This window comes from Trachypithecus francoisi, unplaced genomic scaffold (genome assembly GCF_009764315.1).
Source record: "Trachypithecus francoisi isolate TF-2019V2 unplaced genomic scaffold, Tfra_2.0 Lachesis_group19, whole genome shotgun sequence".
Lineage (NCBI taxonomy): Eukaryota > Metazoa > Chordata > Mammalia > Primates > Cercopithecidae > Trachypithecus > Trachypithecus francoisi.
Genome location: NW_022681464.1, coordinates 42,674,721 through 42,691,556, shown reverse-complemented (window position 1 = coordinate 42,691,556; position 16,836 = coordinate 42,674,721). Strand labels below are relative to the sequence as shown.

Sequence of the window (16,836 nt, the reverse complement as noted above, 5' to 3'; positions counted from 1 at the left end):
ATAACTTTGAATTTAGGAGGCCATACTATAAACTTTAATATTTAAAGAAATTGTTGACTTATTTCCTGTTGTGCAAGTAATAATACAGGACAGTCTTGGATTTTGTATTCAGTCTATACAATATACAGCACATGGAAGTTTAGAAGGGCTTTATCTCTTTTTCACTGTATTATTTTGTTTTTAAATTGGCACCAAAATAATAGGGCATGATTCTGTATAATTTTAAGATTTCAGAATTCAAGGCATCATATATCCCAGTACCTTTGTATAATGTTTCATTGCTACATGGCAACATATAAAAAAAGATTATAGACCATGCCCAAGTGAGATGTGTTCCAGGACTGCTAGGTTGTTTTAACATCCCAAAATTAATCAATATAATATGCCAGAATATAGGATAGAAACTATGTAATAATCTGATAGAGAAAAAGGATTTACTAAAACCCAGCAGCATTTCTTGATAAAAACATTCAACAACCTAGGTAGAAAAAGGAACTTTCTTCCTAAAAACAAGCACTTACAAAACGCCATAGCCAACATCATGCTGAAAGACTGAAAGCTTTCCTCCTAAGATGAGGAACAAGACAAGCACTTCTGTTCTTTTCCCTTCTATTCAACATTGTACTGGAGGTTTTAGCCATGGCAAACTAGCAAGAAAAGTAATAAAATTCACCTAGGCTGGAAAAATAGGAATCTGGATACCCTACTTGAAGACAACACAATTTTGTATAAAGAAAATCCTATGGATCCATCAAAAAACCAATCAGAGCTAATAAGAAAGTTCATCAAGATCTCAGGATACAAGATCAATATACAAAATCAATTGCATTTCTACAAGCTAGAAATGAACAATCCAAAAATAAAATTAAGAAAACAATTCTATTTAAAACAACTTCAAAATAACATACTTAGGAATAAATTTAACAAATGAAGAATAGAACTTATACTCTGAAAACTACAAACACTATTAAAGGAAATTTTAGAAGACTTCAATAAAAGGAAATACATCCCACATTCACAGATCACAAATTCTGATAATCTTAAAATAGCAATAACCCCTCACCCAAACCAGTCTACAGATTCAACACAAGCCCTATCAATACTCCAGCTGAAACTTTTTGAATGAAATTGATAAGCTGATTCTCAAATTCATTTGAAAGTACAAGGGATTGGCTCGACGCCGTGGCTCACGCCTGTAATCCCAACACTTTGGGAGGCCGAGGCGGGCGGATCAGGAGGTCAGGAGATCAAGACCATTCTGGCTAACACAGTGAAACCCCGTCTCTACTAAAAGTACAAAAAAAAAAAAAAAATTGCTGGGCAAGGTGGTGGGTGCCTGTAGTCTCAGCTACGTGGGAGGCTGAGGCAGGAGAATGGCTTGAATCTGGGAGGCGGAGCCTGCAGTGAGCCGAGATAGTGCCATGGCACTCCAGCCTGGGCGACAGACCCAGACTCCATCTCAAAAAAAAAAAAAAAAAAAAAAAAAGAAATTACAAGGGATTCAGAATAGCCAAAACAATAATGAGAAAAGAACAAACTTGGAAGACCCACTGATCCAAATTTCAAAATTTACTAAAAAGTTACAGTAATCAAAATAGTATCATACTTGTAGCACAATAGTCATATAGATCAACTGAATAGAGGGTCCAGAAATAAGTCTTTTTGTTTGTTTTTTGTTTTTTTTTTTTTTTTGAGACGGAGTCTCGCTCTGTTGCCCAGGCTGGAGTGCTGTGGCCGGATCTCAGCTCACGGCAAGCTCCGCCTCCCGGGTTCACGCCATTCTCCTGCCTCAGCCTCCCCGGTAGCTGGGACTACAGGCGCCCGCCACCTCGCCCGGCTAGTTTTTTGTAGTTTTTAGTAGAGACGGGGTTTCACCGTGTTAGCCAGGATGGCCTAGATCTCCTGTCCTCATGATCCGCCCGTCTCGGCCTCCCAAAGTGCTGGGATTACAGGCTTGAGCCACCGCGCCCGGCCCAGAAATAAGTCTTTATTAATTAATTTCAACAACGGTACCAAGGCAATTTAACGGGGAAAGAACAGTGTGTCAACAAATGGTGCTGGAATAACTGCATATCCATATGCAAAAGAATGAAGTTTCACCACTTTCTTACACTATACACAAATATTAACTCAAATAGCTCATAGACCTGTAAGTAAGAATTGAAACTATAGGCTGGGCACAGTGGCTCATGCCTGTAATCCCAGCACTCTGGGAGGCCGAGGCAGGTGGAACACCTGAGGTCAAGAGTTCGAGAGCAGCCTGGCCAAAATGGTGAAACTCCTTCTCTACTAAAAATACAAAATTAGCTGGGCTTGGTGGCAGACACCTGTAATCCCAGTTACTCAGGAGGCTGAGGCAGGAGAATCACTTGAATGTGGGAGGTTGAGGTTGCAGTGAGCCAAGATCACACCACTGCACTCCAGCCCTGGTAAGAAAGAGAGGCTCTACCTCAAAAAAAAGAATTGAAACCATAAAACTCTTTGGAAAAAACACCGAAAAGCTTCATGATCTTAGAAAACTTATTAGATACAACTCCAAATAACAGAAATGGCAGAAGTAACGAAAGAAAAACTGAAAATTGGACTTTATCAAAATTTAAACCTTTGTGCTGTAAAGGATGCCATCAAGAAAATGAAAAAACAACTCACAGATTGGGGGGAAATGTTTTCAAATCATGTCTGATAAGGAATTTGTATGTAGATATATAAAAACCTCTTACAACTGAATAATAAAAAGAGAAATAACTCAATTAAAAATGAGGAAAAGTTCTGAATAGACATTTCTCTCAAACATACATATAAATGGCCAATAAGCACATGGAAAGATGCGCAACTTCATTAGCCATTAGGTAATCCAAACTACAAACAGGTGCCACCTGAAACTCACAAGGATGGCTATGATTTTTTTAAAGACATAAATATTCGCAAGAATATGAAGAAATTGAAATCATATACTGCTGTTTGAAATGGAAAATGGTGCAGCCAATTTAAAAAACGACTTCACAGTTCCTGAAAATGCTAAAAACAGAGTTACAATGTGACCCAGCAATTCTACTCCTAAGTGTATTCTGAGAGAATGATACTCAAGAGAACTGATAACAAATGTTCACAGCAGCATTATTCCCAATAGCCCAAAGGTGAAAACAACCTGAATGTCCATCAACTGATGCATGCTTACATAAAATGTGGTATATCCATACAACAAAATACTATTTGGTTTTAAGAAGGAGTGAAAAATTGATGTACACTACAACACTGATGAACTTGGAAACACGCTAAGTAAAAGAAGCCAGACACAAAGGGCCACATATAGTGTGACTGCATTTAAATGAATACGGAGAACAAGCAAAATCTACCAGGCAACAAGCAAATTAATGGTTGCCTAGGGCTAGGAGTGGTGGCCAGAGTAAGTCAGGAGAATAGAGTCTAGAGGCAGGGAACCTCAGGCCGAATCATGCTGACTTCCTAGAACTAAATCAAAAGGAAAATCCCAACTTTCCACACCCAAGTGACAACAGGACCAGAAACTACTTCCTTTGCACACTGGCTCTCCCCACTTTTTCTGGGTGGCAGATGAAAAATTGAAAGTACCTCTGACTGGTCACCTCCCACAACTAATCAGGCTGGTCTTGGGCCAAGCTTTCATGTGCATAGGAGTATAACTTTGTAACTGCACTTCAGTCTCTGGTCACTTTCTGCAACCAATCAGATGTGTGCAGAGGGTGTAACTTTGTATCTTCACTTCAGCCTCTGATTGGTCCCCTCCCACAACCAATCAGACTGATCATGGGCCACTACTTCACTTACATAGGGTGTACACCAGGTAACCAATGGGAAACCTCTAGAGGGTATTTTAAACCCCAGAAAATTCAGTCATGAGGATCTTGAGCCACTTGCTCAGACTGCTCCCATCCTGTGGAGGGTGCTTTCATTTTCAATAAATCTCTGCTTTTGTTGCTTCATTCTTTCCTTGCTTTGTTTGTGCATTTTGTCCAAATCCTTGTTCAGGACACCAAGAACCTGGACAACCTCCACCAGGACAAGAGAAAATGAAGAATGACTATTAATGGGTACTGAGTCTTTTGGTGGATGCTGAAGATATTTTAAATCTGATTATGGTCGTGGTTACATAACTCTGTGAATAAACTAAAAACTATTGTATTGTACACTTTAAATCTGGATAAATTACGTGAGTGATATGTCAATAAATCTATCAAAATTACATATGGCTTTTAAGACATAAAAATACATTATCAGTACCACAAGGTAATAAGAGAAATGCCCATATATGCACAGCTCATAATGTATTTCAGAACAGGAGACAACATTAGGAAGCTATTATACTAAAACGCCTCATTTCTTACCAGGATTATTGAACCAAATTCCAAACATATTTTTAGTGTGCATACCAAATGCAAAAATTATCTGTTTATCAGAAGTGGTTGTAGGGTAGAGAGCTGCTGATTCTGCATAGTCATCTCCACATTTCAGGCTGATCTTGCATCTTGTTGTCGCTACATTAAAGTCAACTTTACAAGCAACTGTATACTTGTATCAGAATATCTAATATTAAAAAATGTTGTAATGCCTACTCATAAACCTATATGAATCCAAATAAGAGCCTTTACAGTGAAGCAAATGAGATTCAGCAATTTTGCAGCCATTTGGAAAGCATAGTTTTAGATTTAAAATATTAATGCTACTTTAGGATTTAAATTTAATGAACATCAAAATTTCAAAATAATTCATTATTATGAAATCCTGATAAGAAACCTCATAAAATATTACCTGTAAAGCTTTCCATTTTAAGAACAAACTATCGCCTTCTTTAAAATCTTTATTTGCATGTTTTCCCCATTAACTTAGAGATTCACGAAAAAATAGCTAAGGAAGAGCTATCATCAAAACCATTTAAGGCTTACAGTTCACAACGCTGTTGTACCATGCATCATCTTGGTACAGAGCCTGTTTTGCAATTCTGTGCCCTCACAGCAGTTCCCAAAGCCAGTTAGGTATTAGCACAGGTATTCTCCAAAGGAGAGAACATAAACACCATTTCTATAGCCATAGGAAGCTATCTCCTATGGGAAGAACAAAATTGCATGAGACACGTTTTAGGAAGGCACTGATAAGCATGAAGTCTTTAGGTCTTTGCTGCACACAATGACTAAAATCCAGTAAAATGGAAGGGGCTACACTTCAGGAGCTATTATGTTGACTAGTGGCCAGATGTGGAAGGAGCCCAGGATATGTAATAGAAGGCCATGTGCAGCCTTGACTGCAGCCACCACACCTGCACCCAGTACACCTGCCTTGCCGTGAGCTCTGCTCTAAGAAACAGGGAGGCAGACTATTTCATTAGAGTGCTCAGCACTTAGTAGGCATGCCATTACTGGCTCTTATTTTTTTAACCTCCTAGGAAGAAGTGAATCAGAGGCCATGAACTTTGTGCATATTAGAAGATCTCATGGCACTTTTCTAGCTGGAGGCTAGTTCCAGCTGAGTTCCAGATCAGGTAATTGCATTCTGCTTCCTAAATTTACCCTGCTGTTTCAATTAGGTACAGCCTTGATGGTTTTCCTGGGGAAATGGGAGGGGACAGGGAATCTTCCTGAACTCCCCAGTTTTGCTGACAACAGAAGAAAAGACAAATGTAACATGACACAAAAGTAACATCTGCCTTTGTAATGAACAAATGATTGCTTTACGTTGTCTTCAATGTTTGCAAGCTTCAAAGCACCAAATAAAGATATCAGAGAGAGCAAAACCCCTTTAGATGGAATTAAGACACCTGTGTTGTGATACCTTTGTCAGGTAACAACCACACAGGCCTTCTCTATAAACCTTACAAAGAGGGTCCTCGTGATCTATTCAAATCCATGCAATAAAAAGCTGAGCCACTCCTGTAAATGTTTCTATTTTCATTATTGTAGATATAACCACTCTTTCATAATTTTGGGTAGGGTTCATCAGGAAAGACCCGTGAAATGTATGAACTAGCCAGTTTCTCTTTCATGTCAGAGATCCTAAAAATAAAGCATGTTACCATCCCTCAGATGGCCAAAAATTTGAAGTCTGGTAACATCAATTTTGAACAAAGATACAGGGAAAATAAAGCCACCATGCATTGCTGGTGGGATTATAAACTGGTTCAGACACTTTTCATAGCATTTTGGCAGCATCCAAAAAAACTAAAAACGTGTCTGCACTACATCCCAGCAATTCAGCCTCTAAGAACACACTCCACTGAGGCTGTCAACACTGACCAGGAGGCACATCCATAATGCTCACTGCAGCAATATTTAATATAGAAAAACTGAGGGGAAAACACTAAATGTTCATAAAATACTAGAAAAATAGAATTAGTAAATCCATATGATAGAATACCATGGATTGACCTAAAAAATCTAACACTAAGTAAAAAAATAAAGTTGGAATACAGAGAAATTTGTATGGTTGGAAACCATTCATTAGCATTTATAAAAGGCAATCCTTACTTTTTTGCTTTTATAAACCCATGGGGATTATGAGAAAGAGCATACACACACACACACACACACACACACACACACACTTGCAGTGTTCAGTTGCTCAGCACTGTATGTTTCTCGGTAAAAGTTGAGGCCCAGCTCCCTTGACAGAGTGGGAAAAGCCAACAACTCACATGCCTAGGCATGAATGACTGCGTGATCTAGCTCGCTCACCCTGACTATGCTTGCTGAGGGGCATAGTCACCTGAAGCCAAAGATGCACCTAAAGCGAAAGATGCCAAGGCCCAGAGTCAGTGCAGAATGTCTAGGGCAAGGGTCATCTTCCAAGGGTAAGGTGTGCAGAGACATAGCGCCAGCTCCCCTTTTCCTCGCAGCTGGCTCCACTGCCATAGTGGTTGCTGTGGCTGCTTGCACAGCCTCACTTTGGGGGCCTGCTCATCATCTGAGTCTAGACCACCAGTGATATCAGGAATACCACTGCCCTCCAATTCTCTTGCAATAGGATGCCTTTTCTGCTTCAAGCAGCTACAGTCTGTTGCTGTGTGCAGACTAGAAACCATAACAGGTGCAACAACCACCTCACTATTGTGGTGGCCCCTGGGGGGCGGGGTTTGGGGAGAAATAGATCTAGCAATCTGCACTATTTTATTTAAGGAAAAAGGTTCACATACAAATATGATAAACTGTTAGTTGTTCATAGCAGATATTTTTAAAATTACATGCTTATCACCAATTGTACTTTTTTAAAGTACTAATTTTTGAAAGATGAAGAGCAGGCCATTTCTGGGATCCCCAGCTTTAGGTGGGTGTCTTATATTGGACAGATCCCAGGCCTGTTTGCAGCTATATCATCTGAAATCATGTAATAAATACTAAGGAACTGTGCCAAAAACATACTGGACTTAGCAACAAAATGCAGATTCTCAATATTTAACCTTGTGCTACTACTGAAAAGGGAATTCCAAAGTCCATGGCAACAAATAAACAGGTTCTTTGCAAAGATGTCTGAGCGTGCCAAAGAATTCCTTGATTCCCCATTCCTGAACCAAATTGTAAAATACTTAGACTTATACAAACCATGGCATTTATACTAAGTACATGCTTTTGGATTTCTGGGCTGGCAAACCAACACAGACAGGTCTGTCAGGGAACTGTCTTGGCAGGATGACCTCTTCACAGGTTTTCATCCCTTCTCTTCATTCATAATGTAAATATGCCCCCAATGGTGTACCCAAATATTTACAAGTAAAGACAACTTACTACACGGATGTCCTAACACCTTCACCTCATCGATAGCGAGATAGCCTTGATGTCCAGAAGTTATCACTTCAAAAATCACCTGGAAAATTAAGAAAGATTTACATTATTTATTCATTTTGTCTAACTTTTATCAAGTATCTGCTATATATAAGACATATAATTTCATGTATTCTTTCACCAATTCATTCATTAATGTGCCTAACATCTGCCAGTCGATATTCCAGGTTCTAGACTACAAAGATAGGCAAGACCCCACCCCAATCTTCAGGGAGGTCAATAGGTAGTGAATGGGTTAGACAGAAGCCCAACTTAGAAAACCCACAGTGAAAGGATACTTCATGGGGTTATGGGGGATGGCACGTACACTGTAGGAAAAGCAAGGAAGCTCACAGGATAGTGAGTTGGCACAGACAGCAACTTGTTGTTGAGTAAACTGCTTGAATGGGAGATGGGGACATGGAGATGGAAGAGGCTTTGGGGTTCCCTCTCCACGAGTTTCGGCAAATAGAAAGGATTCCCCACCCAAAGCCAGAGTCGAGCTTGTGAGAGATCCTGAACAGGAAACAAAGTCTAAAGAAGACTTTTAAGGTTGCACTGTATGTTAAACCCACTGCCATACACACATTAGGATTGTAGTTATTTTCCATCCAGGGACAACCTTAAGATTTAGATTGCTTTAGGTGATCTAAACCTTTTCTGAAGGTTCTGAAAGTAACTCTCTGACCACACTGGACCATGTGGGGTAGTAAGTTTTACGTAAGTGAAAAAAAAATACAGTAAGTGTAATGAAAGAACAGTGCAGGGTACTAGAAGAATATACACCCGGAGGACCTCCCATGAGGAGGTAAAATTTGCGCCAGTAGCTGCAGGGTGAGAAGGAGCTAATAATATGAAGAGGACCAGGCTCAGTCCTGGGCACACGTGAAGGCCCTGAGGTGGTCGTGACCATGGCCTTCAAGGGGAGAATTGGGACCTACCGACACAAAGGTCAGCTGTGGCCGGGTTGCAGAAGACTTCACTTTAGGACAGAGACACAAGGAAACACAGCCTATTACTAATGCAGTGAAGAGACTATGATAACTGAACATCAGACAGTAGAGCTATGAATCAAGAGGAAAACAATATAAAAATGTCCACAGTGGCAAAATCAAGAGGGCATTAGCTATTCTTTGATAATTAGAGAAGCAAGAGAAGAGGAAAAGGCCTACATGCCTGGAGGTTCTAAGAATGGTAGACTTTCTTGAGATGGTGGAGCCACTTCAGAGAAATTAAGGCAAAAGAGAAAGAACCAGGGCTGGGCCTGGTGGCTCAGGCCTATAATCCTAGCACTTTGGGAGGCCGAGGCAGGCAGATCACCTGAGGTCAGGAGTTCGAGACTAGCCTGGCCAATATGGTCAAACCCCATCTCTACTAAAAATACAAAAATTAGGTGGACGTGGTGGCATACGCCTGTAATGCCAGCTACTCAGGAGGCTAACACAGGAGAATCGCTTGAACCCAGGAGGGGGAGGTTGCAGTGAGCCGACATTGTGCCATTGCACTCCAGCCTGGGCAACAAGAGCAAAACTCAGCCTCAAAAAAAAAAAAAAAAATGAACGAACGAGTAAAAGGGTTATCAGTTTTCTTAATCTGATTGATTACTAAGTGTCAGTTGTCAGGCTATCATTTAAAAGATCCACATGAATGTTATTTTGACCTCCATTTACACACAGAATGAAACTATCTCACCAGGGAACCATGACTCATGAATAGTAAGTCTTAAAACACAACCTAACCATTGCACTCTTGGAGATTCATGCCAGAGAAATGTAAACTTTCATTCATATGAAAATCTGTGCACATCGTGTTTACAGGAGCTTTATTCATAATAGCCAAACAACAGAAAAAGCCCAGATATCTTTCAACTGGTAAATAATACACTGTGGTCCATCCACAGTACTAAATACTACTCAGCAATAAAAAGGAGCGAATTAATGATGCACCTAACAACTTGGGTGAACTTCCCCATAACTATGCAGAGTGAAAAACACCAATCCCCAAAGAACAGGTACTCTGATTCCATTTATGGAACATTTTGTAATGTTAAGATTTTAGAAATGGAGGACAAATTAGTGGTTGCCAGGGGTAGGAATGAAGGAAGATGAGGCAGAAGGGAGATGGGTTTGCTTACAAAAGGACATCACCACCACTCCTTGTGCTGGTGGAAGTGTTTAGCATCTTCACTGCCGTGGGAGATACACAAGCCTATTCAGGTAACAAAATTGTACAGAACTAATTGTATATATTTGTACAACTGTACAGTAGACAACTGTACTATAGTTTTGTAAAATGTTAGCAGTCTGGGAAATGGCGTAACATGTACTCAAGAGGATCTCTTTTTTTTCTTACTACTGCATGTGACTCTACAATGGTTTCCATTAAAATTTCAATTTATAAAATTATAAGTTAACATTTACTAAGCATATATGTTACATACACTAGGAAGATATCATTCCATTATCTCATTAGTTCATACAAAAAAACCAAGAATTTCATGTTTCAAAAAAAATGAAAAACTTTAGATACAAAGTAATTGTCCAGAAATGCAATGAGTCTATCACAGATGCAATCTTTAAACTCAATTTTTCTGACTCCAAATATGATGTTTTCACTTCTAAACATTGCTCAGACAAAAACTTTGATCCTAGGCCTGCACTATTTTGTGTATGCGATGGATGTGAACCTGGAGAAAGCAATCAGCAGAGCCCAGAGTGGAAAAGCTCAAGAGGTTTCCTAGAGTGCAGGGACAGAAGCCATCCCAGAAACTCTTGCTAGACTAGATGACACTGTGCCACAACACTATTACAATCACATACAACACAGGCGAGAGGAAAGGCACAACAGAAAAACAGAAATGAAATAAAACTTCATCCTGTTCGTAAGGTTAATAGATTGTTTCCACTGCCAGTACAAGAGAAAGGAAGACATGCATGGATATTTCTGCAATGGGACCCTGCTAATTTCTCTCTCTACTACCAAAGTCTATAAGAAGACAATTGGGAGTACAAAAGGTAAATGACTATTGAGAGCAAGTAAAGGAAAAAGCATTGCTGAGGCCCTCAAAACAGGTCCCCTGAATAACACTCACATCCTGTCTCCCGGGAAACAGCTACCATTGGCACTGCAGGAACCTGCAAGCTGCTCTGATACAATGGCTACTGCAGGGACAGCCGAGGGGTGGCTGCTGATGCCACTACTACCAGCCACACAAGAGCACGGTTGCTGTGGTTAGAAAAATGTATTTTGAAAACCAGACGCAGAAATGTTCATCAGACCTTCCTTCATTCCACTTGCCATCCTCTCTTCCTTCTTCCCTCTTATTCATTCACGCATTCATTCATTCAATTAACTCAAGGCGCTAATAAGTGCCAGCCCTCTGCCAGGCACTGTGATAAGCACTTAGAATATATCATGGATAGAAGAGCAGAACAAATCTTTCCTCATCAAAACTATCTTTCATATTGAAATTTTATTTTGCTTTATTAACCACAATGGCTGAAGCTTCTAGTAAAAATGGAATTATCCTTATTCTTTGAAGGGAATGCACTACCTTTTAGAACACAGTGTACATGTGAGACATGCTCATGTGGATTGACTTTTAAGTTGATCTGTATGTATAAATTTAATCCATAATGTTTTGTTTAAACCTATACAGGGCCATACCCCTACCAAAGCAAAGGAGAGTGCCAAAAAAAAAAGGCAGAGACGATCTGAGACCTGGAAGAGCCATTTAGACTTCTCCAGATCTGTTTTTTCATCCACCATGTCAAAGAATGGATGACTCTCAGCAGTTTTACACTAAGAAATTCTGAGTCTTTTAGTCCCAATATTTATAAAATATCTACCACATGCTTTGGAGGATCTAAGCAATGCAGACAGTTTTATAAAATGTAAGCTTTAGTTAAGGAAAAAACAAGAAACATGAATGATGAAAGAATAGAACAAGACAGCAATGGCCAAATGACAGATTCAAAAAACACAGCTCATAGCAATGGGATCCTTCCCTGCCACAGAATCATGCCTCTTCCTCCCCAAACAAGCCAGGAAACCTGTGACACAACTCATGGATTTCCCAGCAACTATCTGCCTTCATCCCTATGGACTAGAGGCAAAGACAGTCTCAGAGGCCGGGCGCAGTGGCTCAAGCCTGTAATCCCAGCACTTTGGGAGGCCGAGACGGGCGGATCACGAAGTCAGGAGATCGAGACCATCCTGGCTAACACGGTGAAACCCCGTCTCTACTAAAAAGTACAAAAAACTAGCCGGGCGAGGTGGCGGGTGCCTGTAGTCCCAGCTACACGGGAGGCTGAGGCAGGAGAATGGCGTGAACCCGGGAGGCAGAGCTTGCAGTGAGCTGAGATCCGGCCACTGCACTCCAGCCCGGGCGACAGAGCGAGACTCCGTCTCAAAAAAAAAAAAAAAAGTCTCAGAAACATGCCAAAGCGCCCCAGATTTCCCAGCAAGATGACTTGTCAGCAAGGCCAAAAGAATTAAAGACAAGCTTCTATTTGCAATTTTATTTGCTCCCCTCAGTCTTCCAACTAGAATATCAAGAGGCAAAGAAGGACAGCATCTGATTACAAATACGTTTCCTGCCCCCTCTGAGTTTAATTAGAAACTTTAAAAAGTAAACTTCTCAAACTCGACAGGTTCAAGCACTGACTTAAAGCTAATTGCAGAGTCAAGAAGAGAAAAACATTCTTTGTTGATCCGTTTATGTGTGCGTGCCTACCCACACATACATACAAAATTAATACATAATATATAAATAAAAGTTTCTTATGTCATACATTTAAATTGTGTCACAAGTTTGAAGCAATAACTTCTATGTTTATTAAAACCATTTTCTAGTTCTTTCTTAGAAACTTAAGGGACTTATGAGTACAAGTTTTACTGGTTGCCTCATCAAGTTTACAACTTAGTATACAACTGTTTCAATGCATACTACAATTATAAAGTAGGCATGAGCTGTACTGGAGAGTTTCCTATTGTGAAATAAATATGACTAACCAAAGCTATCTGAATTTAGACGCTATACAATAGTCTAAGAGTACGGATTTTAAACACCCAACCATTAAGAGATTTCCCTTTGTTTTTTTTCTAATAAACAAGAGGATTAAAACATGCAGCTCGGGCCGGGTGCAGTGGCTCATGCCTGTAATCCCAGCAGTTTGGGAGGCCGAGGCAGGTGGATCACAAGGTCAAGGGATCGAGACCATTCTGGCCAACACAGTGAAACTCCGTCTCTACTAAAAACACAAAAATTAGCTGGGTGTGGTGGCGTACGCCTGTAGTCCCAGCTACTCGGGAGGCTGAGGCAAGAGAATCGCTTGAATCCAGAAGGCAGAGGTTGCAGTGAGCCAAGATCATGCCACTGCACTCCAGTCTGACAACAGAGTGAGACTTCATATCAAAACAACAAACAAACAAACAAACAAACATGCAGCTCAAAAGATGAGGGTCATCTTAAACACGTTTCTTATAAACAGATTTTGGAATTCTTGTCAAGGTTCCATTGTAGTGAACTCTGGATATCCGGCAAATTTTCCATTATATATACCTTTCTAGTCAGTGCCCTTATAAGGCGTCAAAAGTCAAAATAATCTTTTTCTCTTTTTGTCAAATAAGGAACTACTCTAATGAAAAGTACAGGTATTCCTCTAGGGAAGTATACCAAGTGTGTGCAGAACCAAGTGGGAATCACAGGAATGTTTGAAAATGCCAGCATCCAGGTCGAGAAAGATTGAGGTCAGAGGAAACAGTAACATGAGAATACCAATAGTACCATTGGAAAAGGAAAAAAGAAACGTGTAAGAAATTGATCTGGGAATGTGTCATGTTCATTTTTATGAAACAGAACAAAATATATTGAAAATACTCTATAACAGAAGGTTTGAATTTCTTATGGAGCCATGTACCAAGTTTTTCTTCAGAAAGAATAATTTAGTAATTTTAAAAAACCTATTTATTTGTATACTTCCATATCCCAGGTATCCTTTGCATATATTATCTAATTTTCCCCCATCAATTATGTGAGGTAGGTCACATTAGCTCCCTTTCAGGGATAAGTAAGCAGACTTAGAAAGGTTAGGTGATTTTTCTGAGTTCACACAAGTAGTTACAGGTTTGGGTCTATTCCTAGATCTATTTTGCTTCCAAGTCTGGACTCTTTTCATGTTACCAAACTGCCTAACCTACAAGTATGAGAGACTATATGTATATAGAATACATATACATATATATGTATATATGCACACACACACATCTCTTTTAATGTATAGATACCCAGGTTCTAAAATTTTTACATCCAGATTTATAAGAAATATAGCAATTGGGAAGAGTGATATGGCATAGTTTTGACATCAAGTTTAATAAAAGAGTTGGCAAACTACACCCCATGGCCAAATCTGTCCCACCACCTGTTTTTATATTGCTCACAAGCTAAAGATGGTTTTTATAGTTTTCATGGGTAGCAGAAAACAGAAAGAAGACTATTTTGTGATACATGAGAATTACATGAAATTCAGATTTCAATGTCCATGAATAAAGTTTTATTGGAATGAAACCACGTTTATTCATTTACATGTTGGCTATGGCTGCTTTCATACAACAGCAACAGAGTTGAGTAGCTGCCACAGAGAGCGTTTGGCCTGTAAAGCCTGAAATATTTACTATCCAGCCTCCTGTTTTTAGAGAAAACTTTCCTGCTTGGCTCACCAATGCACCATCATTACTCTGGTTAACAAAAAAGCCCATGTCAAAAGCAATACTTTATCACAGCTAAATACAATATACCTTGCGCTCCATGGGTGAGTCTCACATTCCAGCAATCAGAAGAAGACCCTGTCCCTGGCTTGCCTTGTTTTCAATTATATTACATGTGTGGTTTTCTAAATACCCACTTAAGTTTGTAATATCATTATCAAATTTTTTAAATACATACTTGCAATATACCAAAACAAAGCCAGAAAAATTAATTACTTCATAGGCCTCAAAATATCAGAAAAATTAAAAATAAAATAAATAAAATAAAACCTAACTCATTTAGAAGTCAAAAATCTTCTATAAAGACACTGAACTACTGAGAATTAGTAACACTTTAATGTTAAAACCTACCCTAAGATCTCATTTTACACCATCTTCTTTGGTGTTAGCTAAATTTGGACTAAATGGTTTTTGTTTGTTTTTACTGAAACAAACATTTTTAGGAAAAATGTTTTTGCCCTTTAGCCCAATCTAAATTGTGATTATTTTAAAAGCTGTGGGTCTGACAGAATCACAGAGTCATCTTATTATGAAATAACTTTGTGACAACACAGAACTTAGTTTTGTATCCTTTTTTTGGACTTGATTTGACAGAAAATACTGTCAATCCGCATTATTCAAGGCTCATATCTGTGAGTTTCCCTACTTCCTAAAATTTATTTGTAACCTCCAAAAATCAATACTTGCAAAGCTTTCATGGTATCTGTGGACATGCACAGAGCAGCAAAAAATGTGAGTCGCTCAACACACATGTTCCTAGCTGAGGTCAGGCAGGGCAATGTTCTGCCGTCTTGTTTCAGCTGATACCATAAAAGAGTGTCCTTATGGTGGTCTAGTTAGTGCCAAGCTTTTCCATTTTTGTGCTTCTTGTTGGTGATGTTGCTTTTTAAAATGAACCCAAGTATAGTGCTTCAGGGCTGTCTAGTGCTCCTGAGAGTGCAAGGAGGCAAAGACGAGCCTTAAGGAAAAAATATACGTGTTAGAGGCACTCCAGTCAGCGTGAGTCACAGGGCTATTGGCCTTCGCCATAGGTTCAAAGTTAATGAATCAACAACATAAATATATATGGCATCTTTCAACAGGAACACATATAAAATGAGGTGATGTATTGATCAGTAAACCAAAACATTACAAAAACAGTGTGACCAAAGGCTCACAGGAACCTAACCCCATATTTCCTATAGAAGTAGTTCAGTATTCACTAATTCAGTCTTCTCTGTGATTTTACAGAACACAACTGCTGCACATAACCGAGAATCAACTCTATTCATGTGATGTGGTTCACTCTGAGTCTCCATTTCAAAGCACTGTTTTGCTGATAACTCCCAGATATTTGCAGCCCTGGGATGTAAGAAAATGTACAATAGAGAGAATCAATATTCATTCAATCTCAACTAATAACATTTCAGGAGAGAAGATGCTGTATCTCTATAGCCTTTGGAGACTGTGGGCAAAGCCATTTGCTTTTAGAGAGGAAACAACTGGTTAACCAGTTGTTTAAACTGACTATTGCTCTCATTTGCTCATGAAAATCCATCCTGGATGCTAGTCTCTGAGAGGTTTGACATCAGGCTATCCTTCAGATGTCTGCCAAACAAGAGAGATGGGGAATCAGTTTAACACCACAGCCTCCCTGATCCTCCCTGCTTCAGTGAAGAGCAAAATTAGCTTTCCATGCTGCCACTTTTCCTTGCTATGTGTAAGCAAAGAAAGGGGATTTGCTTACCAACACAGATACTCACCCAGGAAAATGTGCTGGTGGAAGCCATCAGTCAGTTCCCTAGAACAAAGGGGATTAAACGTTGGTCCTCCCGCTCATTACCTAGTCTATCCTTCTGGTTTTGATTTAAATGAAATACAAAGGTGGGTCACACCCATTTACAAAAACTTTATCTTGTTTGTGTCAAATGAGTTACATAAAAATAGAACATATACAGTAAAGTTTCTGTAATATTAAAGAGTCCAGGCAAAACCGCAAAACATGTCACATTAAGAATGATGAGCAAAATATTCAAGCATTTGTATTTGTATTGACATGTTATCAGAAAATAAAATAAAAATCTACTTTGGGAAAGGTAAAGGCACTCAAAAGACAGCCAAATTTGCAATGGAGCTAATTATTAGTGCTTGCAATGTTATTTTTAAATGTCTTCACCTGTTTTTCCTACCAATAACACAACCATCCTCACTTTTGTTTCCTCCTTCCCTTTAAAGTATGATATAATCATAGGTCATACACTCATTCAAGAGGCCATGCACAGAAATTAAGGTAGAGGAAAAA

At 39.3% G+C, this 16,836-nt stretch overlaps 1 protein-coding gene across 11 annotated transcripts in view; it reads right to left on the bottom strand.

Moving 5' to 3' along the window:
- PTPRM (protein tyrosine phosphatase receptor type M) overlaps positions 1-16,836 on the bottom strand; it is an 864,300-nt gene that overhangs the window by 498,797 nt on the left and 348,667 nt on the right. For all 11 annotated transcript variants that reach the window (XM_033178310.1, XM_033178302.1, XM_033178303.1 and 8 more), the window contains exon 4: positions 7,752-7,830. In XM_033178310.1, the coding sequence (XP_033034201.1) occupies positions 7,752-7,830 (79 nt within the window). The remainder of the gene's footprint in view (positions 1-7,751; positions 7,831-16,836) is intronic.